The sequence below is a fragment of the Neopelma chrysocephalum genome, unplaced genomic scaffold (assembly GCF_003984885.1).
Source record: "Neopelma chrysocephalum unplaced genomic scaffold, ASM398488v2 Primary Assembly neopelma1_59, whole genome shotgun sequence".
Taxonomy (NCBI): domain Eukaryota; kingdom Metazoa; phylum Chordata; class Aves; order Passeriformes; family Pipridae; genus Neopelma; species Neopelma chrysocephalum.
Genome location: NW_020897714.1, coordinates 2,895,098 through 2,921,783, shown reverse-complemented (window position 1 = coordinate 2,921,783; position 26,686 = coordinate 2,895,098). Strand labels below are relative to the sequence as shown.

The following is a 26,686-nucleotide window of genomic DNA, read 5'->3' as shown; positions in this document are numbered from 1 at the left end:
TAATAGCTATGCAAGGGAACAGGATTGGCTGGCTTTTAGATTTAGATAACTTTTAAATGATTCAGAATCATTAACTTACATACATTTTTATCCTGTGAAAACACATGTCCTTCCACATCTGCCTCAATACACATGGGTGTAACTTGTAATACATAATGATTCAAATCAGCAGTTTGACCTGTTTAGGCAGACTGAGAAGAAGTGATGGAACTATGCAGATATATATTTTTTCCACATAGATCATAGTTCAGTTTTAGGATCCTGTTCTGGTTTAAGCCCAACTGGCAATTAAGAACCTCGCAGCTGCTTGCTTACCTCACCCCCAACCCCGGTGGAATGGGGAGGAGAATCAAAAGTAAAACTTGTAGGTTGAGATAAGCACAGTTTAATCATTGAAACAAAGAAAAATATATCAATAATAGTAAATAATAATAATAATGATAATAAAAAGTAAAACAAGTTATGCACAATACAATTGCTCACTACCTGCTGGCCAATGCCAGACCCAATCCCTGAACCCTCACTGGCCCCCCTTCCAGGTAACTCCCCCAGTGTATACACTGGGCACGATTGTCTATGGTGTGGAGTACCCCTTTGGCCGGTTTGGATCACCAGCTATGGTCCCTCCCAGGTGTTCTTTGTTGCATACCTCCTCACTAGCAGAGCATGACACACAAAAAAATCCTTGGATAAACACAACTTAGCAACAGCCAAAACACCAGTGTGTTATCAACATTATTGGTATACTGAATCCAAAACACAGCACTGTACCAGCTACTGAGAATTAACTCTATCCCAGTCTAAACCAGAACAGATCTTTACCAAAAGAACTATGTCACATTTACCTTTATGGTGTTAGCAAACAATTCTGGTAAATACTGCTGAAGATTATTTTCTTGTTCTCCTGACTTCAGAGATCCACTCAGTGTCATAAATGGGTATTGAAGCCCCAGAAAACCCTGTCACTGTACACAACACTCTAAGATAGCACGATTGTTTTAGTCTCTGAAAAAAAAGTTTTGAATAGCGAGGGGGTTCGGGGTGGAAAGCATTCTTAATCTGTGAAAGGAATCTTCATTTATTCCCTAGCATGATCATAACAAACATAAGCAAAATGGGGTGCTCTGCTTTTCCATATAATATGAGATCCTTCAGTTTTGGGATAGGACATCATTATAACAACAGGAGGTTGCCAAATCTTGCTACATTTGTTATATTTTCTTGATGACATTGACATTGGGTAATATGGATGCAGAAATGAGAATTACTTGGATTCAAACAAAATTGTCCCAGAAGAAATCTTTAAGAAATAATAAAGAGTAAATATTTTTGATATCCAGGATTATTTTAGTAGAATGGGATCATGATTTTTTAAAATATATTTTGCACTCTTCTGTCTTGAGACTTCACCAGCCTGCTTTTATGTTAATTATTTGAGACTTCCACCTGTAAATCTGTTCAACTATCTGGAATTCATCCTAAATGTTTAATTTCTCTTATGTCAGCCACTGATTTAGAGGTAAGCCTTAGGCATGCTGGAGCTGTTCCAGTCCTTGTACTTTTTTTAATGCAAAGTACTTGCATTAAAATAACCTTTTTTTTTCCCTAAAGATTCAAACCCAAAAGAACTTTTGTCAAAGGCTTTGAAAACAAGAAACTCAAGAACTCTTCTAGAGTCAATACTGCCACATGGACAGCTTCTGAATTTTTTATTTTTTTTCCTGAAAACTGATCTTACAGTTCCACTAGAAAATGCTCACATCCAAAATATAACTAATAAGGAAAAATTCTCTGTACAATAATTAGGCCACTGGTAGCTGTTGGCTGATGTAAGGTACTGAAACTTTTGCAGAAATGGCTCATGACATGAGGTTCAAGGGTTCATTGTCTTGGGACACTTGTATATATGAAAGTTAAGTTGAGCCTATGGAAGTCACTTTCTCCTATTAATTAAAACAAGGAGATTCCTGCAATGTGTCCTCCCTCTGAAGTCAATTGACATTAGGGGAACTGAACAACAAGTAAAGAAATTTTTCTTTCTCTGTTAACTAAAAGAGAACACTTTGATGATAAATTTATAATGCTAATAAAAAAGTAAATAGCAGCTGGGTGCAGATGAAGCACTGACCTCTCAGGAATTGACATTGCTTAATTATAAACTTAATTTCCAGATGTATTTGGACTGCCCTGAGGAGATGTTTCCAGGAAGTCCCTAGCGAGTGGGCTAGTCTAAGCACCAGTTGGCCTTGAGGGACTGTATCCAAGCCCACTTACTTAGCAGCACAGCCAAAGTCAAATATTAACCTTCTGTACCTTAAACTGGGGCCTCTGTGACTGCCATCACCTTCCACTTCTGTTTTCTTGTCAAGTTAAGGTTCCTGAGCTTTCCTGAAGATAGCATAAAGAAAAGATGTTTGGAACTGGACAAAACACTTGAAATTCTTTCATTTTCCTACATATTCATAGTTCAGATTACATTTAAGAATAACAGTAAAGTGCTGCAAGAAAAGCTGAAAAATTGTCCTGGCACCAAGAGTCATGTCTTTTTCAGCTGGTATAAAAAGACATCAAATGGAAAAAACTAAACAAAACCCAAACAAAATAAATCACATAAGGTGATTACAGATAGTTTTTGATTGGAAAAAAACCCACCTGGATACTCTGGTCCCGAGTCATGCCCTAACCTGTTGCTGTTTCCCAACCTGCTGCAGCCCTCTTTTTAAAAGGGAAAACTCAGCATGTTTCCAACTTGCACAGACATATTTTCAAATAAAAATTGTCTGACTCCTGTCAGCAGCCTCCTGTCTCTTGCTGTTCTGTCCTTAACCCTGCAGCATTACGTCCTGCCCCTGTCTATGGAGATCGCCATGACTGTCCTGTCACAGAACAACTCTTAGCACCCTTTCATGACATCAGAGATGTTCTCCTGCAAAAGCCAGACATAATCCTTATAGATGAGTCCTGTCCCTGTGGCTCTACAGGGCATCCATAGAATCACAGAATGGTTTGCGTGGGAAGGGACTTTAAAGATCATCTACTTCTACTCCCCCCCCCTCCCCACCATGGGCAGGGACACTTTCCACTAAACTAGGTTGCCCAGAGCCCCATCCAACATGGCCTTGGACACTACCAGGGATGGGGCATCCACAACTTCTCTGGGCAACCTATTCCAGTGCCCCACCACTTTCATAGTGAAGAATTTCCTCCTAGTATCCAACCTAAGCCTACCCTTTTTCAGCTTAAAGCCATTTCCCCTTGTAAAAAGTCCCTCTCCAGCTCTCCTGTCAGTCCCTGTTTCTAGGTACTGGAAGGTGCTATAAGGCCTTCCTGGACCCTTCTCTTCTCCAGGACGAACAACCCCAACTCTCTCAGCCACTCTCCATAGGAGAGGTGCTCTAGCTCTGTGATCTGGCTTCAGGGTGTGCTTCCACATCTTTGATTATTGCCAACCATGTACAAATTGCAGACCTTGCTGTCCTGACTCACACCTCCATACTTGCACAAGAGCCATCGGTTTTCCTTAGCCATCTGTGTTATATTGATTCCTGATATGCCTTTAGGACTATGCACAACTGTGGGTACCTTTGAAAACAACTCAGCTTCTTAACATCCCTTGGCACTGTTATGCATGTGCCTTGCTGCTGTGTCAAAGGTCTTCTACAAGCGTTACTATTACCTGCTCTTCTAGCAATAGTAAAATGCTAAACTCATGTTTTCCTTATGATGATATGAGAAAATGCCTTAATTGATCAATCAGTGGGCCTTTCTGGCTGGCCCACTCCTGAATATGCTCTCATCAACCTTTCCACAGAGCAGTCACCACTTGCTTCTCTTTCAGAACAGTCTGTTTTACATGACCCAGCCCTGGGAGATGAAAACACTGTCTGGTTGCACCAGGGCTGCCAGTTACACCTTGATTCCTTATGGTCCTTCCCTTGTTGAACCTCAGGTTCTCCTCCCTTACCTTGCTAGTGTGACCCACCTGGTGGGGTTATTGTAGCAGTGTAACAAGCATGGTTTGCCTAAAATTTTCTGTAAGAGCACACCAATACTGCAGCACTTGTCCAATTTGTTCGGTCCATAACATCACATAAAGGGTCAAAACCAAAGTTGCAGCATACCCAGACCCATGGGTTTCCTTTGTAAATTTGCAAGTGGATTTTATGCAGATGTCCAAATGCTGTAACTACAAATACACTTCTGTAATCATAAACATTTTCTTAGGATGGGCAGAGGTCTGCCTGTGTAGAAACACAGATGCTACTACTGTCTCCAAGAAACTTTTGAGAGAATGCATCATTTTGATTCCACACAGTGGAATACCCCTGGTACCACAAAGAAACCAGGGGACTAATTTCTCAGGACGTGTTGTCCAGGGGTTCTGTAAAGCCCTACAAATCCAACAGCATTTACATTTTGGAGCTGTTGAAAGGAAGAAATCTGTTTAAGAAATATACTGGCCAAAATTTGTGAAGAAGCTGGCCTGAAAGGGCTGGATACTTTTCCTTTGGCCCTAACATATGTCAAGATCACTGTGAATAAAAACATATGCCATGTCCATATGAGGTTGTAACGGGTCAACCCATAAGGTTACTGCATATCCCACCTAACACACCACATAGATCCAAGCTACAGGTTGATGTTATGTTGAATTGCTGCAAGGCTCTTACACTGGGAAGATTATTCATTCACAGGTTAAAAAAAAATAATTCTTCCATAACTTGCCTCTGAATGTGCCACTGTTGGGGACCATAGACCTGAGTCTACACTGAAGTGCCACACAGATGACTCATGATAGACAGCATGGATTCCATAAAGATGCTCTGTCCTCAAACAGTTGAAAGTCTTTATATTTTCGTATAAACTATTAAAATAAAATTAAAATAGCTTTCTTCAGTTGGCCTACCTAAAGACTTAAATGTTTCAAAATGTTGGGTGTGTTCCCATATCCCTCTTCACTCTACTGAAAGTGTCATCATGTTTCCCATAGCATGTAATTTGTCAGTAAAACAACCATTCTGGAATCCCCTGAGGGCAGAAATTCCTTGTCCAAGGTTATCCTCACTGACAACAACTGGGAACCGATCCAAGTTGATCCAATAAAGACATGCATGAAGCTTCAACTCCCACCCACCAACTGGGATTACTTGTTACTTTAAAGCAAATGCAACATGCCACCCAGGACAGAGGAATTCTCAAAACTGCAGGACATGATAGGATATTGCTTCTATATGTTTCTAAAGTGTTTTTAACAAAACGAATGGTACTCTACCTTTCATACATTGACGACAATGCTACAGTAAAATTTCACACTCCTCATCAGAAAAAAACCTAAAATAATTGTATGAAATTAATGTGAAGTGTATTTTTTCACTCTTTCTCCTTCCAACATTCTGCATGGAACCAAACCCATTGCATTATTTATCTGTCAAACAGAAAAGTTACAATTGCTTATATTATTTTAAATCATGCTATTCTCAGCTTTTAGTTTAGATTTTAAATTTTAAGGAATATTTGAAGTATCTAAAAAGCACTGAGGAAAACCCATGAAAATATCAAAATCATGGAAAGCGGTGCAACCTAATCTTCTATATATCTACTTGCATACATATCCAAGTGTAAAAAGTTACCACAGACAGTTGATCTGTTAAATATCTCTAACCTGGCTGTGGCATCCACACGCTATAAATAACAATATAAATAACTATAATCAACCATACACACAATTTAAAGAATGAAGGAACACAAATCATCCCATCAAAGGGCAAAAAAAGCATTACACACCACAGTTTTTGGGGTGCACCTTGGACTAGGTGTACAAGTACAAAATCAACTACAATACAAACTCAACAGAAAAAGCCTACAGTCTTCTTTGCCTTAAAGAGGGCACTAGTTCTATGGTTCAGTTTCTGACCTTGCTTGTTTACTGCTCCTCAACATGCTATTCACTTCTAGGAGTCCTTACTGAAAGGCTTGTGTAGAGTCTCCAGTACCAACACAGGATCCTCAGTTGAAAACCTCTGGGGATAAAGGGTGCAGAGGTTCCCTAGAGGAAACTGCCATTCTTTTTAGCAACATCTAACAGGAGGAAGTTAACTGCTATTTGAATGTGTTACATCTGAAGTTACCTACAGTGATTATTTTATGTTCCTAAAAATAAAGCCTCTTCCAAAAGAAAAAAGCTTCTTGTATTCACTTTGTAAAAGACAGAACTCTCAGAACCAGCTCTTTCATCAGACTATTAATACACGATGTGAAAACCTAAAATCACATTCTCACATCTTCCAGATTTTAAAAAAGTCTTCTTTAGTAACTGATGGGTACTGAATAACGGAACAGTCATAAAAACGAGATTTTTCTCATCACCAAATGAATGTGTGAGAGCATATCAATGTGACTGGTTCATATTTTAGCATTAACTCACCATAAATACCAAAGTAAAGATTACAGTCTACTTTTTCATTTGAAAAGCTTTTATAAATAGTCTTGTTCAAAATATCTCATTTTAATCTCTTATCTCATATTTATACCTTGTAATTTTAACAATTATCCAAGGGAATGTTCATTAAGGCATTTAATATAATTTGCTCAGATACATCTCTTGGTAAAATATTATTTGATTTTAAGCATATAATGAGGCAAGTATTTAATTCTATCATTTACTGTGCAGCTCTGCCTGCAGTTTGAATATGACTCTTTGTTCTTTTCTTCAAACTTACTATTTCCTCTAATTTTTACTTCTTTTTACTTTCATATGCCTTTTAAGGTAATTAACTGTGTTCAGTAAAAACTTTTTTATACTTAATGTTTATTTTGAAGTTGGATGTTCCTTCTTGGATAGAAACTGCTTTCTTCTTTGGAAGATTTCACACAGGTTTCTGTTAAAAAAAAAGGACAAAAAGAAAATCCAGAAGAAACAGAACAACAAAATGACATGAAATTGTGCAACTACCGTAGTGCCAAATTATGGATTAACTGAACATTGTGTCAGCTGGCACAGGCAGAACACAGGAACAACCACAAAACCGGGGAAGAAATGCAAAGAATACATTTATTTTTGTTACCTCACCAGCAGGGGGATCCCCCCGAACCTATGATTGTAATTGACACTTGCAATGCAGGAAGAACAAAACCAATCATACAATTAGCTTCAGTCAAACCTTACAGTACCAAAAGATACAAAATGTCTTTTATATTCTGAAATGTGGCCCAGTCCTTATAACTCATATGAGGCTTCTGTAAAAACAAAGTTCACTTTACTTCTTATAATTGAATAGTAAACATGTTATTAATTTTCTGCTTCAGACTTTGAAACAAATCAAATTCCATGCTCCAGTATTAAAATGTATGATTTCCTATATTTTAAATTATTCAATTTGTACTTTACTGAAAAAATTGTTAGTATTTAATAAAAAAATTTCTTCTTCAGCAGAAATATAATGTTTCAAAGGCATGAAGTCATACTCAGCTAAAATCAATTTTTTCTCTTAAATTTACACATTTTTAGACATAATGAAACCTTACAACATTTTTTTCGTCTATTATCCATGCCATAAGCAAGAAAGTTTCTTAATGTTTTCTATTTGAATGGCAGCTCCCTTGCAGTTTTCAAATGCTTATTGCCTCTGTTCAAATGTGTAGGTACCAAAACTATCAGATAAACACATTATTTTTACAGGTGTCATTTTATTCCCTTTACAGAAAAGAATTTTAAACTATCAATTTTTCTGTTGACTGTGATGAATCTGCTTCTTCCTGAAAATTTAGAATTACTTGCCTGATAACCCTGGATGACAGCAAAAAGCAGGCAGTATCAGATGACTGAAATGAAAGAAGGGACATATGATACCACAGGATATGCAAAACCACTGGAAGATTCTCAGGATCTTCTTTTACAAATGGTTAAGTGTCTCAGAGAGAAATTTATAGTACAGATCATATAGCATTGTTGAATAAATACAGCACACTTGTTAGATGAACAACAGGCAAATACACAGAAACAACAGTGGGAATACCCACATCAGGTTAATTTCCCATAAAACAGCTGCTGTTTTGCCAATACCAATTTTCCTTCCCAGTCTAGAAGATACCAATACTAATTTCCTACTGGTGTGTGAAAACACTTAGAAATAAAGATAACTGTACAAAGGAAACAGGAATCAGATATGCAAAGTTCTGGGGATGCCCAAGTAGGAAATGTGTGCTGGGAGGGAAATTTCTGCAGCTTATATGTAGTGATACTGAAACTTCTTTGTAACTACAGTGGATTAGATTTCAGACACGGACATAGGCACCTAGCAACGTTTAGGAAACCTGCTTGACCTCCAGCTGCTACTTCAGAAAGTTTTCAGTAGGTCTTGTGTCATATTTGCAATATGTTTTAGTGTTGTGGGATATGTAAAATAGTATAAGCCTGATTCTTACAGATCTCAATTATTTAAACAGAAGTACTGACACAAATAACACACAACTGTAGAATGATGGCTACCTGGGGGAAGGGAAGGGGGAAGGAGGGAAGCAACAAACTTTGAACTTGCTTCATTCTTCCCTGTAAATATCTTCACAGAATCTACACTTTTTTAAACAGAGGACATTAGAGAAATTTAGAACATGAGATACACATTCCATTACTCTACCCTGATTGTATGAAGGCAAGTCATAGTTTGTCCAGTTAGGTCAAAAAAAGAGGGTGAAAAGTGTTTTGAGCAAAGAAAAGTAATCTTGCTTGGCACAACGTTTTGGTCTTTACGAAGCATATACATTATCCCCTCTCTCTATTCTAGTTGGATCTAAAGAAAATCTAGAGAGAAAGGCAAAGAAAAAAAAATAGTAATATGATCCTAAATTTTATTTTGGTACTGTGATTTTATAGCAGATTATTCACTAAAAACCCACCAAAACACTTTAATAATTCGCCTTCAGGAAAAGCACAAAGAGGCAGCCTTCTTTCTCCAAGTTTGAGAACCATGGCAAATCTGCAAAGACATTTAGCATGCGTGACAATTGAAAAAGAAACTCTCAGGGACTATGCTAGAAGTTTAAAAAGTCAAGTTTTGTGACTTTTCCTGGAGACACCAATCCCACTTAGAAAGGCTTTATTTAAAATTAGGTTTCTCCTTCCATGCCAAAAAGCCATCAGTTAGTACCCTGGTAGGATGCTGCATTCCTAAACAACCAACAAGGTAGTGTTGCCTAGAAGCAGCACTTAAAAGAAACCTCTAAAACCCTATGTGTTTTAGCAGGCAGGCTTGCTTTATTACAGCATGCTGGATGATTTCATCATGCTAGGTGCCATGGTAATCATTTTGCCAATGTTCACACAGAGGTATCTTCACTACACCTTATAAACATACATTGCATGAGTATTCATTTTCATTCCCTGCATTCCTATTACATATTCCTGACTTTTGACAACACTTATTAGCATATATACATAAGGTCTCTGAGGGGCTTCGCCAAGGGTCTTTGGAGGTCTTTTCTGTTTGGAGCCCCAAAAATTCTAAGTAACTGTCTTATGAAAGGCTTCAAGACAATACACCTGGTTATAGAGTGACTTGGTGTTGCCTGCCTGGCTGCTTCAGTTCCCTTCTTGTTTCTTTATTTGGCTTGGCTGGTTTCTTTAAATGGAAGCTTTGGTTACAAATATGGTACATTTCTGTGGCAAGCAGTACTAGTTCTCAAAACTCTGTTATGAAGAGCAACAGGATGCTACTTTGAGATATGAAAATAAAACAAATGCTTGAAGGCGTTTACGTAATTGCTTTAGCCTTTCCAGTGCTCATTTGTCAGTTCTGTCACAAAAGCCATTAGGGCCAATCTGAGTTTCCGAGCAGTTATGGGTCTGGACAGCTTCGCAGAAAACTCCTTCTTAAAAATTCTAACAGCAGTTTAGCTGCTGCAAGGGTGCTGGGGGCTAATGTCTGAACATTGGCTGTTTTCTCTTCTTTAGAAGCCTGGATTCTGTTTGGGGGAGGAGGGCAGGAGGGCAAGGGCCCCACCAAAGGAGAAAGGGTAAACAGCACCCTCAATGAGCACCTAGGAGACCCCAAGCCCCGAAACAACGTGGTTGGCCCATCCCGGACGGCGCTAAGAGGAGCTGCCATTGACACTCGTGCAGCCGCCATGTGACACACGCTTCCCCACCCAGCGTGGTGCCCTTCAACAAGATGGCGGCCCTCTTGCCTCCTCTACCAAGATGGCGGGCCGTACCCCCATTGGCGCTCGCCCCGTGCCGCCGCCACGCTATAGGCTGAGCCGCCGGCTTTCCCCGCCCCTCGCCTCTCGCAGCCTTGCTGTGTTCGCAGAGAACTACATTACCCAGGATGCCACGCGCTACGGGAGTTGCCCCACCCCTTTTTACGCAGCACAGCGCTGTCCCTTCGGGCCGGAGGAACGGGGCGTGGTCTCGCGAGAGCCGGCGCGGGCCGGCAGGGGGGGCGCAGGGCGCGCCCAGGCCGTTGTCGTGGGCTCATGGCGGCCGCGGAGGCGGCGACCGCGCCCGACCCCAGCGGGCTCTCCCCAAAGGAGGAAGGGGAGCTTGAAGACGGCGAGATCAGCGACGATGACAACAACGGCTTCGGGCCCTGCGGCGGCGGCTCCCAGTCCGGCGGCAGCCGCGGCGGCGGCAGCAGCAGCAGCAGCAGCAGGCCGTACTCGAGGCGCCGTCCGCCCCCTGGACTCCACGGGAGCGGCTCCGTGTCCTCCTCCCCCGGGCGGCCCTTCCCGCGATCACGGCACCAGCCCCCGCCCGACACGGGCCACGGGCACGGCCACGGCGGGTACCGGCCCAAGGACTCGTTCCGCTCCCACCCGCCTGCGCCGCGGATGCCGCCGGGCTCTCACTCGGAGCCGGGCCCCCGGCTCTCCTTCTGGGAGCGCAGCCACAACGCCCTGGACCGGTTCCGTTTTCGAGGCCGGCCGTACCGGGGCGGCGGGCGGTGGGGCCGGAGCCGAGACGGCAGCGACCGGCCAAGCAACCCTTCGGGAAGGCCGCCCGGAGGGGGAGGCGGCGCCGGGTTCAGTAGCAGCCAGGGCTGGAGGGAGCCCTCGCCTCGGAAATGTATCCTTGAGACCTGGGGGGGAGCGGGGGCGGGGAGCCCGAGCTGCTGCGGTGGGCCTGGGTGTGGCGGTGCCGCGCTACGTGGCCGAATGCTCTGGGAAGGGGACGCGTTTCCCTCCTGCTCTGGGAGGGGGACTCCCGCAGCGATAACGGAGAGGGAGGTTCCCGTGCCAATCCCGGGAGTTGGCTGGGGCAGCCAGCCCTGCTTCTCAAGGCTGCTGGGAATCCGAATTACCGCCGTGACCTGGCTTGCGACTTGGTCGATCGGTCCCGTGTAGGGAAAAAGAAAAAGCGTAGCTTAGGAGGAAGCCTTTGTCGATTGGATCCTGGGCGGCTCCTTTTCTAGCCCGAAGTGCAGATATTGTGAAGCGGGGTCAGTCTTCGGTGCGGCAGTTTTAATGTGTGTAATTAGTGTCACAATTGTAAAGCTAAAACCCTGAGCTTGTTAATTTTCTATATTGGGAAATGAAGGATCTACTGTTTTTTTCATTTTTGCTTCCTGCCTTTCAGAGGCTGTTACACATAGGTTTAGCTTTAGTCAGTATTAGCCAAGTTGAACTGGGTCTGCACACACGAAATGTGTTTTATATGGGCGTTCAAAGGAAAGCCATACCCACCATTCCTTGTAGAATGTTCTCCACTGACTATTCTTAGAGTTGTTTAGGAATAGAGTTCTGATATTTTGTCCTTTTATGAGTGAAAATGTTGGGAAAAGCTCCCCAAATTTTTATATTTTGCTATAGGAAGAAACAGAAAAAAGTGATGCTGAGGGTAGCTTGGGGCAGCCTGGTTACTTGATGTAACTTCATCGTTGCCTAACTGAAAATGTAAACAAGTGTACAAACCACTCAGAGAGATGGTGGTTAAATCCTATTCTCCAGAATTTTACAGTGTTCTATTGTCCTCCATACCAATAATCACAGGATGTGTGTTTGCTTGACTGTGCTGGTTGATCCTGGGAGCGGGAGTTTTCCCGACTTGTGGCAGCACTTAAGGCTTTAAAAGCTACTCTTTGGATCCTTGTGTTCTTTCAGGTACAAGATTACTTATCCATGTAATTTTTTTATTTGTTTAAATGTGGATGGAATATGTAAACTAGTGATAGAGATGCTTTTATTTATTCTTGCCTGGTACAGTTACAGCATTACTGAAGTCTTCATTGGAACTCTTCATTTAAGGATGGTATCTTGAGCGGCAGCAAGTGAAGAACTGATTTGCCCGAGGTTGCACAGTAAGATAATTCTAGTGCTCGTAATTTGCCGTGTTGCTCTGAGTAGCTGACGATGGTTACTTTCTGCCTAAAGAGTAATTTTCAGAGTAATTTTCAGGGCAAATGTAGCTGTTGTCCTAAACAGACCCTGTGATGTTTGTTAATATTGATACAGAGTCTCCTTCTCACTTTTAATGAAAAGAGCTTTTAGAAACCACTAATTCCATTTTCAAACTGAAAGTAGAAAATAAGGAAGTTGGAAGTATTTTTATTCCCGATACTTAAGATGTACTCTTCTGTTTAAATGTGGTAGAGAATGTTCTAATATTCTTGCTCTTTAATAAGTGAATATTCAGTTGTTTATGGATCATATAGTTAAAGAAGGCCCATGGTTTTCTCTTGATACAAATTCGTTTCTGTATTTTTCATATCCTTGCCACCTTAAGGAGTCAATATTAAGAATTCCTAAATGTTAAGGTACCTCTGTGTTGCTAATATTAGTGGAGTAGGGTGTAGTTTATTGAAATGTGATTTCAGAAGAGACTTTCATACCAGCTGGTACAGGGAGGCTCACGGCCTGGAATGGTATTTGAAGTCCTCCAGGAAAGTAAAATGTTTAACAGGCTGAGTCCTGGTTTTGGCTGGGAAAGAGTTAATTTTCTTAGTAGCTGGTATAGTGCTATGTTTTCAGTTTAGTACCAGAATAATGTTAACAGTGATATTTTAGTTTTTGCTGAGTAGTGCCTACGCTAAGTCAAGGGCTTCAGTGTCCCATGATCTTCCAGCAAGGAGATGCAGAAGAAGCTGGTAGTGAGCAAAACTGAGACCCAAACTTGGCCAAAGTCATATTCCATACCACAGAATGTCATGCCCAGTGTATAAACTGACTGGGAGCCACCGATATCTGCTTGGGGACGGACTGGGCATCTGTCAGTGGGTAGTGAGCAATTGTATTGTGTATCACCTGCCTTTCTTGGGCTTTATTCCACTTTCTCTTTTTGTTATCTTTCTTTTAATTATAATTTTACTTGGTTTCTATTATTAAACCGTTCTTTTTTCAACCCACTTTACGTCAACCCACATTACCTTTTTCTGAGTCCCCACCATGGAGGGGAGGGGAGAGTGAGAGAGTGGCTGTGTGGTAGTGAGTTGCCGACTGGGATTAAACCAAAATAGTCTGGTAAGACAGAAATTGCTTACTTGCTTTATCTTTGGAACTAGTGCTTTGCACAATGTTTTGTAGGAATATATATGTAAGTGGAGTAAAGGACACGGTGGAACACTTAAAGAATTCTTAGCTTTTAATAGGCTTTTCTCTTTTAATTCCTGGCAACTTTAACATGAAGCTGTTAGATAATCATTCTGCAGTAATTCTTGCATGAAGAATTGTGGAATTTGAGTCTGAAATATGGAACCAAAATGGGACTTTCTATTTCCATTGAATTGTGAACTGTTAACAGTGTACATATTTCTTCGTTTCTAACCCCCCAGTTTCTTCAGTTAGTCCTTTTTTTTGGTTGTAGGATGATGTTTCTCTTGAGTTGATTGAAACACAATTGTTTTAATATATATATGCCTCTCTACCTTTCACAGCACTCCATGGAGTCTTGCATTCTGTGTGTAGAACCACATATAAAAAAAATTTTCTACATATACAAACCACAGAATTTCTGGTTAACATAATTGTGGGAGCTTTAATGATTGTATTATCCTGAGCACAGAAACCATCGCAAAATTCTGCCTTATTACCCCACTCTAGATGACTTTAGAAGCTATTGAAGGATTTCAATATCAAATAGTAGTTACTTATTTTTATAAATTATATTGTCACTTAATTAGCTTCTGAATTTCCTGTGACTCACAAAATCACTAGTATAGCTATCCTTTTGAAAGTAGAAGTGTGTTGGAAGTGAATTTGGCAAATATGCTTATTGCATAATTTGGTGTTATACTGCACACAGGTTTTAGTATTTGCAGCCTATTTATAGATTGTTTGATTGCCTTCTGGATTTGATTTAGTTTATCTTTGGTAGTTTATCCTTTTTGTGCTGACACATGAGAAACCATCATATAACAAAACTGGTATTATGGAAGTTGCTTTTGTAGGATACATACCAAGATTCTTCATACTTATGTTAGAACTTCACATAGTGAAACATCCAAGTAGTTTGATGCATGTTATGAGCAGAAGACAAATACAAAGTTAATTTCCTAAGAATTCAGTATGTCTGATGTGGGAACAAGCTGAGTCAGTCTGCACCTGCATTTAGTTAATTGGAACCAAATTGGATCGACCTTGGCTAAGTGTTTTGACAGAGAAAATGCTGTGTTTCTCAAAGTGGAAAACCACTTAATGGTCTGCATGATAGTGTGATTTTTCTCATGGTGGGACACAGCCACTACATGATGCAAGTGTGAATGTGTGGAATCAAAACACTAGTTTAGGATGATCCTGGGAATTCTGGTTAACTAAAAGACAAGACCAGGTTCTGTTTATGAAAGAATATAAATAAAAGGGAAATGCTGAAAAAGATCTGTGGAGAAATCCAGAAATCAAATTCTGTGTGTGTGTGCAGCCTCATTTCTTCAGCACCCATATTTGCCATATCTGACACCTATTTTAGCTTTCAGTTTTAGTCCATTTATTGTTTTAAGAAATGACATTGATAAAAAAGCATTTTGCGTAACTGGGTGTGAGTCAGCTGTTGTCACAGTGAGGTTGATACTGAAAGTTGATTGAGTCAAACCTGGCTTGGTATCCTAAAAGATTTCCTCTGGAGCGTGGTTATTTTTCAAGTGTCAGGTTAATGTGAGAATAATTGAACCTCTAATATTGAGAACTTTTATTCTGGGTACAGTTGCCTAAGAATATTTCCATCGCCTGTATTCGACAGCATATTGTTAAGTAAGTCTATCCCTTAGGCATGCATGGGCAATCTTTTCTGAGTAATTAGTAGTTCCCAATCCTCTCTAGTGTTTTTGAATGTTTTGATTGCAAGTCTCTGGTCACTTTTTTAAGTTCCCTGCAGTTGTTGATTGATTCTTCTGTGCTTTCGCTGAGCTACATTTACTGCAGCGTGTAATTGTGCTATGGCCAGATGTAGCATTTTATGAAAGGATAAAATGAGTAAGAATGAATTTAGCTTGTCTTTTTCAGAATGTCAGATGGGGAATCAATACTTGAGTTATGAACACTTGAAGTCTGACTTTGTGTGATAGGGAACAATCTCAGCATTACGACTGTTACTGGGAGGATGGTGTGAGCAAAAGAGAAGACTTTTCAGCAATTCATGACCTTCTTGTCTTAAGTAGGATATTTGAAATTGTTGGTTTGAGAAAATGTTTATTTAAGCTGTCAATATGTAATAATGGTTATATCTTTTTCATGCTGTTTGTATTTATAAAGGATATTTTTCAAGCTAGCCTTAAGGTAAAATAAAAACGTAATAGAATGATCTTAATTTACATTTGTCTTAATTTAGTCTTCAGTGGTACTGTCGCCACTGTGTTAAGGTTATACATGTTCTTGTCTTAAATTTCTTGACCAGTAATTCAGCCAAAACTTTTGGAAGGTCCCCATCTAGAAAGCAGAACTACTCTTCTAAAAATGAAAGCTCTGTGGAAGAAAGTTTTGAGGATCTGCTCTTGAAGTATAAGCAGATACAATTAGAACTTGAACACATTAATAAAGATGAAAGACTGGCTTTGAGCAACAGGGAAGAAAATGAACAACAAGATGATGATAAAACAGTGGACACTGAGGATCAAAAAACGGTAGAAAATGACAGTATTAAAACGGATGCTGTAAAAGAAGTACCTCCTGAGGAGAAAAATCCGGTTATGGGCTTTCAGGCATTTGAACTGAAACCTCTCAGACAAAAGCTGCCTACTCCAGCTGAGAGGAGCAGATTGAAAAAAGGCAAAGAAGGAATGAAACAGTCCTTGCAAAAATCTGAAGTTACAGAATCTGGCCAAGGTAAATACTTGTAAAGTTATTTTAGCTTGTAAAGTTCTATTTGCTTGCTATTATTATCATAGGATTTATTAGGTATTGGGGAAAATTTCACTTTATTAAAATTTCTAAGTTAAAGGTTTAATGTACTTTTGTGTTTTGTAATTCCTTCAATTACATAAACGTGGTTGGCAGCATGTTTTTCATTTTTTTTTTTTTGTTTTAAATAATGTATTTTCTTAGACTGATATTTTGGCAGAAAGCATGAGGACAAGACTTGAAGGTTTTAATTGCTGTTCACAGCAGAAATCGTTGACTTTTCACTGAAAGTTTTACTTCTGCTTTTCCCTTGTTCTTTTTTCAGAAGCAAAATGTGTTTAATTTTTAGCTGAAAAGAGAACATTTAGAGACCTCTTTTTCAGCATTTCATCTTTGTTTGCTTTCTTTAGTCTTTATAAGATATTTTCACCAGGATTATTTTGATCATTATTGATATCCATGAGTAGTGAAGAAATCATAGACCGGGAGTAGAAGAGGTTTGTGTAGGAAATGCAGCCAAAGGGTAGAGTAAGTGTCTTGTCAAAGATAGTTCTGGACTGCAGACTAAAGAGTGTAATTGCTCAGATGCATTAAGCAGTTCATGAGAAACAAGTGGTTGTGTCCAGCTGACCTGTGGTAAAAGTCCTTGAGCTTACTACTAAGTCTGCAGCAAAATAAGACAGCTAACTTCAGCTCCCTACTCTAAGGCTTCATGTAGTTCTAATAAGTGTTTGCTGTGGTTGAGGGTGGTGCTTGTGGATATCACTTGTCATCTGATGTTAAGTAATTTGTCAGTGTGTGTCAACTACCAATTTGAGTAGGAAGAGACATAGTGAATGGGTGGATTAAGAGCACTGGTGTGTAATTAGGAATGTGAAGAAAGGTAGGACTAGAGCACTGAAAGTCAGAATGACTTATGTGTAACTTCAGAATGAGAATTTAGAAGACAAAACCAATAAAGAAAAGAAGAGAAAACTGATAATTAGTAGTCAAACCACCTCATTCTAGGTAACTGTTCCCTCTTGTGTGTTTCCTATTAATAAAAAGAAAAAATAATTCTGATATTCTTTAAGAGGTAATATAGTTTTTATTGGCAGACATGAAGAAAACCAATGAATTTTTGCCATAGAAGAACTAGTAGCCTACGGGAAGACAGCATAGCAGGGCCGGAGTAAAACAGCTATTTAAAAATCAAAACAGTCTCAGAAAAAAATCCAACTCCAAAACGTAACAGTACTGAAGTTGAGAATACAGTTCATACAATAGTGAAAATCGATGCTATAGTGTATATATAGATAATATATATGCTATATATATTATATACTATCCTGTATGTATATTATATAGATACTTTAATAGATGCATATTAAGAGCATTTAACTCAAATGCATGACGTGAATGATCTGAAAGCAGAGAGATTATGTATGAGTGCCTGTTTATGACAGTGTAATACAGCCTTCCAAAGAAAAACTCCTCTGATTTGAGTTATTGCAAATTCATGTGTATCAAGTGAATGTATGCTATATGATTGTGTGTTTTGGGAAATCAGCAAAATTTGATTTTCCTATTATATTTAAATGGTGTACTGGATGTTTCTACAGACCTGTAAAAGTTGAGGAATTTGTCTTAAAACTCAGGGAAGTTTCAGTCTCTTTCTAGAATTAATTCCCTGTGATTCAGCTGTTTTGACAGGCTTGACAGTATTCCCTCCTTTCCTTCTGGTGTTGAGCATTATCCTGTTGTGTCTGTGTTGTCCCCTTCTGGTTTGAAAGAGCATTTGGGTTTGTACAGAACGTCGTTGCGTGTGCCTGCATCACAGAAACTACTGTACCATCTGTGTCTTTCTACTTCTGTTGTGTGGACTGGATGGTTAAGGATCATTGCTTAGTGTAGTAACTTTTTTGAATTTTCTTATGTAATTCATATCGGTATTAGATACTACTTTTCTTCCTTTTGGATGTGTGCATTTAAAAAAAAATTGCATGCATGTGCAAGCAGGAAGATGTTCAGCATTTTTTAAGTTTCATTTTTGTTTAGGTGTAATGTCTTGATATGTTTCAAACAGTGCCTTTCTGAGTGTGCCTTTCATAAAATGTTAGGAAGAGTAAAAGCTGTACAATCTGCAAATTTATTTTCTACCAATTTGAATTATGGGAAGGAATCTCTCTTTGAAGAAAGACTAATATAGGAGAAGAACTCCAAATGTCCTTAAATGTGTACTTCCTTCCTCTGGTGCACAAAACATATATCTGTGGTTAAATAAAAATTATGTAATTATATATTTGCCATCAATTACATTAATAATAATTGGCGATAATAATTATGTAACACTACAATATGTACAGCATTATGTATATTATATATAAAACACAGTATGTTAATATGTGTGTACATACATTACAATAATCAGATGGTTATATTGTGGGGAGTCAAACAAATTAATATGTCAATATCTAAATGTTTAGTCGGATATCATTACTATTTACTATTCATTTATATAGGATAACCTTTTCCTGTTTCCCTTTGGTGTGAAGTGGAGCAAGTGTGTTCTTACTGCAGCTTTGGGCCCTTATATTTAATTCTGCAAAAGAAAGACCAGTTACTCAAAATAGCTGCCAGTGGAATATGAGATGCTCAGGACAGCAGCTGATACAAGATGGTAGTATAAAACAGATGGCAAAAAGTCTTCTCTTTCCCTTCTCTCCAAATCCATTTTTCTCTGCTTCTTGGGGAAGTACCTACCAACCTTAAGGCAGAGAATTATTAAGAAATGACAAATACTGCCTTGAGCTTATGGTGTTATGATGTGGATTTCATCGGACATGCCTAGTTTATGTGAATGTTTGTTAATGTGATCTTACATGTACACCTGCTATTCTGTTTTAGACTATGTATCAATTATACTGATAAAATAGGTTTGTATAGATTAAATTTTGCATATCATTTTAATGTGACTCTGTCTCTTGAGAAACAGCTTGCTCAAAAGTGTGGTATTTTTATTTTTGGAAGGTACAGAAGACAAAGAACAAACATCAGTGCAAAAGCTTAGCAGTTCAGATGTTACATCTGAAAAGGTAAGGAAGTATTCCTGCATAGATGAGGCATGATTGCATTGTGATACTCTGATGCCTTTTTCCAAATGACAGTCCAGAAATGTTCCAGTAATAGAAACAGTTAATTTTTAACAAATGACACTTATTAGTAAAGTAGGATTTTTAAGCCTTCTTTTGGTAAGAACATTTGGGAAAGACTTCAAAAGACCTTGTAAAGAAAAACCTATTAAATGATGTTTCTTGACTTTTTATCTTGTCCTTTCTTCTGTTTTCTTCTCAAGAAGCTGCTTGATGATGAGGAGGAGATGTCTGAGTTGCAGCTTAGACTTCTTGCGCTTCAGTCTGCTAGCAAAAAATGGCAGCAAAAAGAACAACAGGTGATGAAGGAAAGCAAAGAAAAATTAACAAAAACGAAAAGTATAACGCAGAAAGTCAAAGCCAGTACAAAAGCACATTCAACCAAAAAACCTACTGCCACAGGTAATAAGCTTAATGTTACTGATATGGATGTCAGTGGCATGGCCTCAAAAAAACCCCCTATTTCGTGAAACCTTGAGCAATGAGCCTTTAGTCATTTTAAACCCCCATACATTTGCTAAAAACTCTTGAATCTAGGATTAGGTGGAACCACTTAGGTAAGGTGGAGTTAATCATGTATCTTTTTATTTAAAGGCAAGCAAGCTGTGAGGAAACAACAGACAAAGACATCAAAGAAGATACAGCACCAAAAGGAACTAGACAGGCGTCAGAAAGAGGAAGATCAGAGGAAACAAGAAGAAGAAGAGGAGAGAAGAAAGAGAGAAGAAGAAATCAGAAAAATTAGAGACCTCTCAAATCAAGAAGAGCAGTACAATCGATTTATGAAGCTAGTTGGAGGAAAGAGGAGATCAAGAAGCAGGGTAACGAATTTTGTTACATGGTGTTCAGGTGTTACATTTAGGATTCATGAATGATTTCTGTCTTGCCCTACCTGGTTCTATGTGTCACCATCCCATCTACATCCTCCCCCTTTTTTCTACCTGCTGTCCCTACCCCCAGAATAACCAAACCAGAACAACAAAAGAAAAGCTCCAAATATTTCAGTATTTAAGTGTTTTAATCCCATGCTAGATGGGCATTCCCTTTGGGTTTGGAAAATCAGTTTTGTACCAGTTGTACATTTGCAAGTCAATGGTAAAGCATGTTTCTCCTAGAGACACTTTGGACGTTGTGATCAAGGAACAGTCTGTAATTTAACACTAACTGATCCATGAAACTTTCTTGTCTCTCTTCTCTTGGATTGCAGGGGTTTTTTTCTCCACATTTTCAAACTTTTTCTGTTTATACTTCAGTGGCCTGCTTCTTTTGAAATGTCATTTGAGGGTTTGGTTTCTTTGTAGTATTTTTTAATAGTAGTATTTCAGTTATTTTGTCAGAGCATAACATACGCTCAGATACAAAAGATAATTAATTACTTTAGGTCTGCTACAGGATGACAGAATTGTGTGAAATTTATGAAGTAATAGAGTTACTGCAGTGGTTGTAATGCTGCACTTGTAGGCTGTTCTCATTCTTTCATTTTGAGATTAGCAAAAGGCACTTGATTAACTAATGTTCTGTCTAAAACATTGGTACATTACAGAAAAAATGACAGTGTTTCTTCAGCATTCTTTCAGCGTGGAAGCAGTACAGCTGCTGTAGCTCGATGCTTCAAGTGCTAAGTCATACTTAGGTGTTCTGCGCATTTTTGGTGCTGAACATTGATTGGCATCCATATAGTGTTAGGAGTTATTTAAATAATCTGATTTATGAGTTGGCAGTTTCTGGGCTTTACTAAGAGTGGTACATGGCTCCTTGTGGGACAGTAAAAAGATTCTCTACCTGAAAATTGTTTCTAGGAAGGGTAGCTCAAATGTTTTTGGTAGTTGCCATGATAGATTAACAGAAATAATAAAGCATTTAATTCTCTTGCAGCGTTTCAGAAATATATAACCTTGCCAATTTACCAGATACATAATTACCTAATAGGTATTTAAAAATTTCTTCTGTCCATCTTAACCCCCTCCCCCCATCGTCCTGGAAGAGATCTAGTTTTAAAACTGTTAATTTGTCTAGTCACTACCTGCAATAGATTTGATTAAAAGGTAATAATGAGTTTGTTCTTTTTGTACAAGAAAAATAAATTGTATTTATAAAGCAATAAAAGACAAAATTGTAAGGACCTTTTTCCAAAATATACTTCTTTGCGGTTTGTTCTAACATAATAATGTAAGACCAGCCAAATAAAATACTTTCTTTGTATATTTAGTCTTCAGATACGGATTTGAGATGGTCTTTGGATAAGCAGTCTACAGAGAGTGCAGGAGGCATATATCAGTATGATAATTATGATGAAGTTGCTATGGATACAGATAGTGAAACTAACTCACCAGGTAAGACTGATTTACAGTTTTCTTCTAGAGTGATTGGTGAGAATAGGTTAAAAGCAGGAAATAAGCCATTCTTTTAGAAAGAAGGTATTTGAGATGTCTCAGTTCTAGAACTAACATTTTAAGGTGAGCTAATTCTGTTTTGTTTTAACGTTGACTCTTTCCATCTCTGCTGGAGTGGTATTTTTTAAGGTCTACAGGGTTATACTGTTCTCATTGTAGTGCTGTAGGTTTTATTCTTGTGTGCTCCCAAGCAGCTGTTGCAGGAAGTGAGGTTCCAGGCTCTTGACTGGATAGACAGCAGCTTTGCAAGAAAGGGGGGGATGTCCCGGTGAACATTGAGTGACATATGGGTCAGCACTATGGCTTTGGGTGATAGAGGCCAACTGTCACCTGCATTGTAGCACTGTGACTGTGAAGGGTTGGAGGGGGGCTGTTAAACACTGAGACTGTGGCAGCTTTCTGGTTTCACAGTAGGAGAGAGTGACATACTAGAAAGAGCCTAGCAAAGGACCTTTTTGACTAAGTGAAACTGTTTCAGGCCTGTTTTTCATAGAGTTCATTGTGAGACTGGAGCATTTGACTGATGGGAAGAAGACCGGGAGAGCTGAATTTGTGTTAAGAAGGCTTAGGAAAGCTTTTGCTCCTGTCTTCAACTATTTAGTGGGCAGTTACAGAGAAGGCAGAGCCAGACTCTACAGTGGAGTGGGCAACAGAAGGACTAAGAGCAACACTTAAATTGTAACAAAATAACTTTGGGTTAGATATAAGGGAAAACTGCACAGAAGATGGTCATATATTAGAGCAGGTTTACTGGAAGTGTTGTGGAATCTCCATCCTCAAATATACTTGGAACTTGACAAGTCCCTTAGCAGTCTGACTTTGGGGGCAGCCCTTGTGCTGGGACATACGTCTCTTCCAGAAGTCTCTTTCAGCCTAAATCGTTTATTGACTCTTGAGTTTGAGGTGCATTTTAAGGTTTCCGGGTTCTATCTCAACATATGGAGTATTGAGAAAACGTCACTAAGCATACTACTTGATTGACTACTTTTATTCTCTTGCTTTACATCTTCCACCTTTTTTTCCTTATTTCTTTTTCTCCTTTTTTGTTAGCCTTCCCTTTAGCAAAAGTACCACACCTGCTACTTTGTGAGCTAAATGAATCTTTTCTTGATAAAGTATCTCAAGCTCTAGTTTTATGTTTCAGAATTTATCAGCTGTGCATCAGGTCTGCTTCTGTCCTAGTTTGTATTGTGTTGTATTTTTGGTGGCCAGTAATCAGGAGACTGAGATAGCTTGTTTTAAAAGGTAAATTCTTGCAAATTAAATCCAGTATGAGGGCTAAGTCATTACCTTAGCAGTACTATTTGGCTGTACTTACACATTGTATGTAAAATAGAAAAAGAAAAAGATAACTGCTCTTTTTATGTACATATATGTAATATATGTCTGGTGTTACTTTTGAAATTGGTGCATAGTGAAAACATTTGTCTCCTGCTGCATTAAATCAGTTGAAGTATAAGCATGAGTTGCTGTTTAGTAAATACCTGTCAGATTTCTTACACTGAATACTTTTTTTAATTACAGCTTCTTCCCCAGTGCAGCCTCCTTACTTTGAATGTCCAGTAGGATATTTTCCACCTCCAGTACCACCAATTTCTTTGCCACTACCACCTCCAATTCCAGTAAGTAACCTTGAAAGCAGTATGCTTTTAAAAATGTTGATAATTCTCATTTTATATCTGATTTATGAAGCTAAAGTTAAGATTAAATTTCGATTTTTTTTTTGATACAGTTCTCTATTTGATGACTCCCTTGAACTGTCTGGTAGACTTGCAGTTGCTTTTTTAAAACTTCTTTTTAATCTATCTTTTGGCTGATCCAGTTCTTGTTTAATGTAAGTTTTCCCTATTGAATTAAATTTTTCTTTTCGTTTTTAGAAGCTGTGCTTTTTCACACAGAAAGCAAAAGTTGTCTGAAGTACATAAGGAAAAAGAATGAATTGGAACTGTTAGCATAAGGCAACTTTGCCTCTTATCTCTAGGCTATGTGTGTAGATAAGCTTGTTCTCTGACTTTTTGCCTAGAGGGGGGAAAACCCAAAACTATAGCTCATCAGTCCTTTGTTCAAACTTTGTGCTTTTTGACCGTATGTTGTCTGTCTTCTCACCCACAGAGTCCACGTGGAAATTGAATTAGTGTGGGGTTTTTTTTCCCCACCAATTTTCTTTGCTGAATGATTGTTACTCTTCTTAGTAAAGCAGTAGAAAGTTGCCATTCCCTCTCATGACAGCTTCTGAATTTTTGACCGAGGGAAACTAATTTTGTTAGCTAAGACAAATTCATAAAACTGCTTAAAGGCTACCAGTTAACTATATTTGTGTGGCTAGACTCTCTCTGGTTCAGAAGTCTTATTTAGTTTGTATGTCTCCACAGCTTCCACTATCCAAATGTAACCTTGTTGTTTCCTTTAACCTGTGTGAGTAATTACTAATTGTTTAGTGGCAGCCTTTGACAGTGATCTAAATGCAATTTGAATTTTAATTCAACTGTCACAGTTTGTTATTTTTAAACCATGAAACAATTGAAGTCTCAAGCTCTGTTAAGTAATCATAAAGCAGTAGTAATTTTCATGTTTCAAACCGTTGTTTTACTTCCCAGCCTGTACCATCTTTAAGCCATCTCTACATGGAGGGTATTCCTTGTGTTTCTCTTGAGCCGCCTCCTCTTCCCCCCCTTCCCCCTGAAGAACCTGAACAGCCACCAAAACCTCCATTTGCTGATGAGGAAGAGGAAGAAGAGATGCTCCTAAGAGAAGAATTACTCAAGTCTCTAGCCAACAAGCGTGCTTTCAGAGCTGAGGTACTTCTTTGGTCTTTGAATGTAAGCCTCTAGATGGCAGTCTTAACCAAAACTTAAATGTGACTTGCTGATTGAGGACTACAGGGGTTTTATGCTGCCTTTCTCATCACTTTTAAAAAAGAAATCAACAAAAATGTCTCTGAATTTCCATCACCCTCTGACCCCCAAAAGAAACTGAAACAAAAGCTACCCTGGAACATCCTTTGAATTGTAAATTGTAGCTTGCTGTTTATTTCTGAAGAAATTATGAAACTTCAAGGTGCTGAAAATTGAGTAAATTCAGGCGAATGGGGATTTTCTGCTAATTAGAAAGCAAGACAAGTTTATTTTAGCCTTCTAGCAAGAGGAGTTAGGAGAGGTTAGATGTTTTGGGGGTTTTTTTGTTGTTTTGGGGGTGAGAAGCAAAGTTTGTGGGTTTGAAAGTATAGATTGGTTTTGATCTTATTAAAAGGTTGTGATCATTTGCAACTGACCTGTGAATAACTGGCATACTCGTGTGTGCCTTTTTGATATTACTGCAGAATTGCAATGTTTGTCTAATACATTTGGATAGTATGCCTAAATCACAATTTCAAATTCCAGGGCATATATGAAAGAGTCTCATTTATACTGACTTTTTTTTAAATAGCTGTGTTTGGTGTGTATTTTTAAGACCGTATTTTTGATTTACTTTTTTAGGAAACATCAAGTAACAGTGGTCCACCTTCCCCTCCTGTTCCAGATAACTTACAGTCTGTGCCAAGAAGCAATCTGTCTGCTGTCAGTATTAATACTGTGTCTCAGCCACGGGTGCAAAATACAAAGTTTGTTAGAGTACCAAGGCTTCCACGAGCGGTGATCACAGTAAGGAAATACTCATGCTTTCTACTAATAAGGCTGTGAGTTGAAGGTGACCTCACTTCAAGTGAACAGCAAGTTCAGACTTAGGTATTCTAGTGATACAACACAGAAAAGTGGAGCTTCAGTTAAATATTTGAATTATTAGCACCTTAGGTAATCCGTATGCTCTTCTGGAAAGCAGAGCAGTGTCAAATTCTGGAAAGAATTCTTTCCAGAATTTGACACTGAAGCAAGAATTTATAGCTTAAGAGAGTGTGCTGGTTTAAAAGTTAACCAGCAGGGGAAATGAACTCAACTCAAAAGAGAGATTATAAGTCAGAATAACAATTTATTAAAATAATACAATAAGTACGATTATACAGACAGACAATTGGTTTTAACCCACAAAACCCAAATGTATAACCCAGCACCCTGGGGCATGAACAAAAGTGGTGTTCCTTGCCCCACTCCCCCCTCCACCCCCGAGTCCAAAGTAAAGGGAGAGGGGAAAAACCTGCTGGTGGGAGAGCTGCTGCAGTCTGGTCAGAAAGTGGTGATTGCAGTCCAGTCGAGGGTGGTGGTCTCAGTCTGGTTGAGAGCGGTGAGCTGCAGTCTTCCTCTGGATCCCACGAGTGGTAAAAAGGTTCCAAAACCCCAAGTTTATATATTCTCCAGTTCAGGCAGGAATGCTTAGTCCTTCCCTCAGAGCGGGGAATTCCATAAAAGGGCATGAGGACAGGAACATCTTCCTATCTCGCAGGCCTCTTAATGCCTAGTTTATAGCCTGAGGAGTCAGGCTGCTCTGGGCAGAGGGTGTAAATGCTCTATTGATAACAGTTTCTGGGAAATGGCATGGAAGGCTATAGAATACACAGGTTTGGGTTACACCCATCCAGTGATGAATTGGTCCCAGCTGTTCTAACTAGGACAGAGAGCATAAAAACACACCAGCATGCAGTGAACTAAAAGATTGTAAATACAGTTCTCTTACTTTCATTCCAGATTAGCACAGACACTGTTGCCAAAGAAGACGTAGACTTGCTCTTTCTCATGCTCCTGGCTATCTTTGCTCTTTATCCTGCTCCCTTCTTTGAAAGTGGAGTCTGGAGCATCAGTGCCACTGCTTAATTATTTGACATGCAAAACTGGTTAGAAAGCTAACCTTGTGTGGGAAAAAGTACTTTCCCTCTAGGGGGAGATGAATTTTTTCAGTGAGCAGTGTGTGTGCATTGGTGTTAGCATGTCTGAGTGTGGGTGGATGAGAATATTTGTGAGGAGTGGACCA

The 26,686-nt window shown here is 39.1% G+C and overlaps 1 protein-coding gene across 3 annotated transcripts in view; it reads left to right on the top strand.

Moving 5' to 3' along the window:
• Positions 1-10,436: 10,436 nt before the first annotated feature.
• ZFC3H1 (zinc finger C3H1-type containing) overlaps positions 10,437-26,686 on the top strand; it is a 42,628-nt gene continuing 26,378 nt past the window's right edge. For 2 of the 3 annotated variants that reach the window (XM_027679713.1, XM_027679715.1), the window contains exons 1-9: positions 10,437-11,059; positions 15,826-16,245; positions 19,270-19,334; positions 19,595-19,793; positions 19,986-20,212; positions 21,601-21,724; positions 23,309-23,406; positions 24,382-24,582; positions 25,261-25,425. In XM_027679713.1, the coding sequence (XP_027535514.1) occupies positions 10,471-11,059; positions 15,826-16,245; positions 19,270-19,334; positions 19,595-19,793; positions 19,986-20,212; positions 21,601-21,724; positions 23,309-23,406; positions 24,382-24,582; positions 25,261-25,425 (2,088 nt within the window). In that variant the 5' untranslated portion in view covers positions 10,437-10,470. The remainder of the gene's footprint in view (positions 11,060-15,825; positions 16,246-19,269; positions 19,335-19,594; positions 19,794-19,985; positions 20,213-21,600; positions 21,725-23,308; positions 23,407-24,381; positions 24,583-25,260; positions 25,426-26,686) is intronic. The other variant, XM_027679714.1, reaches the window with a different exon arrangement.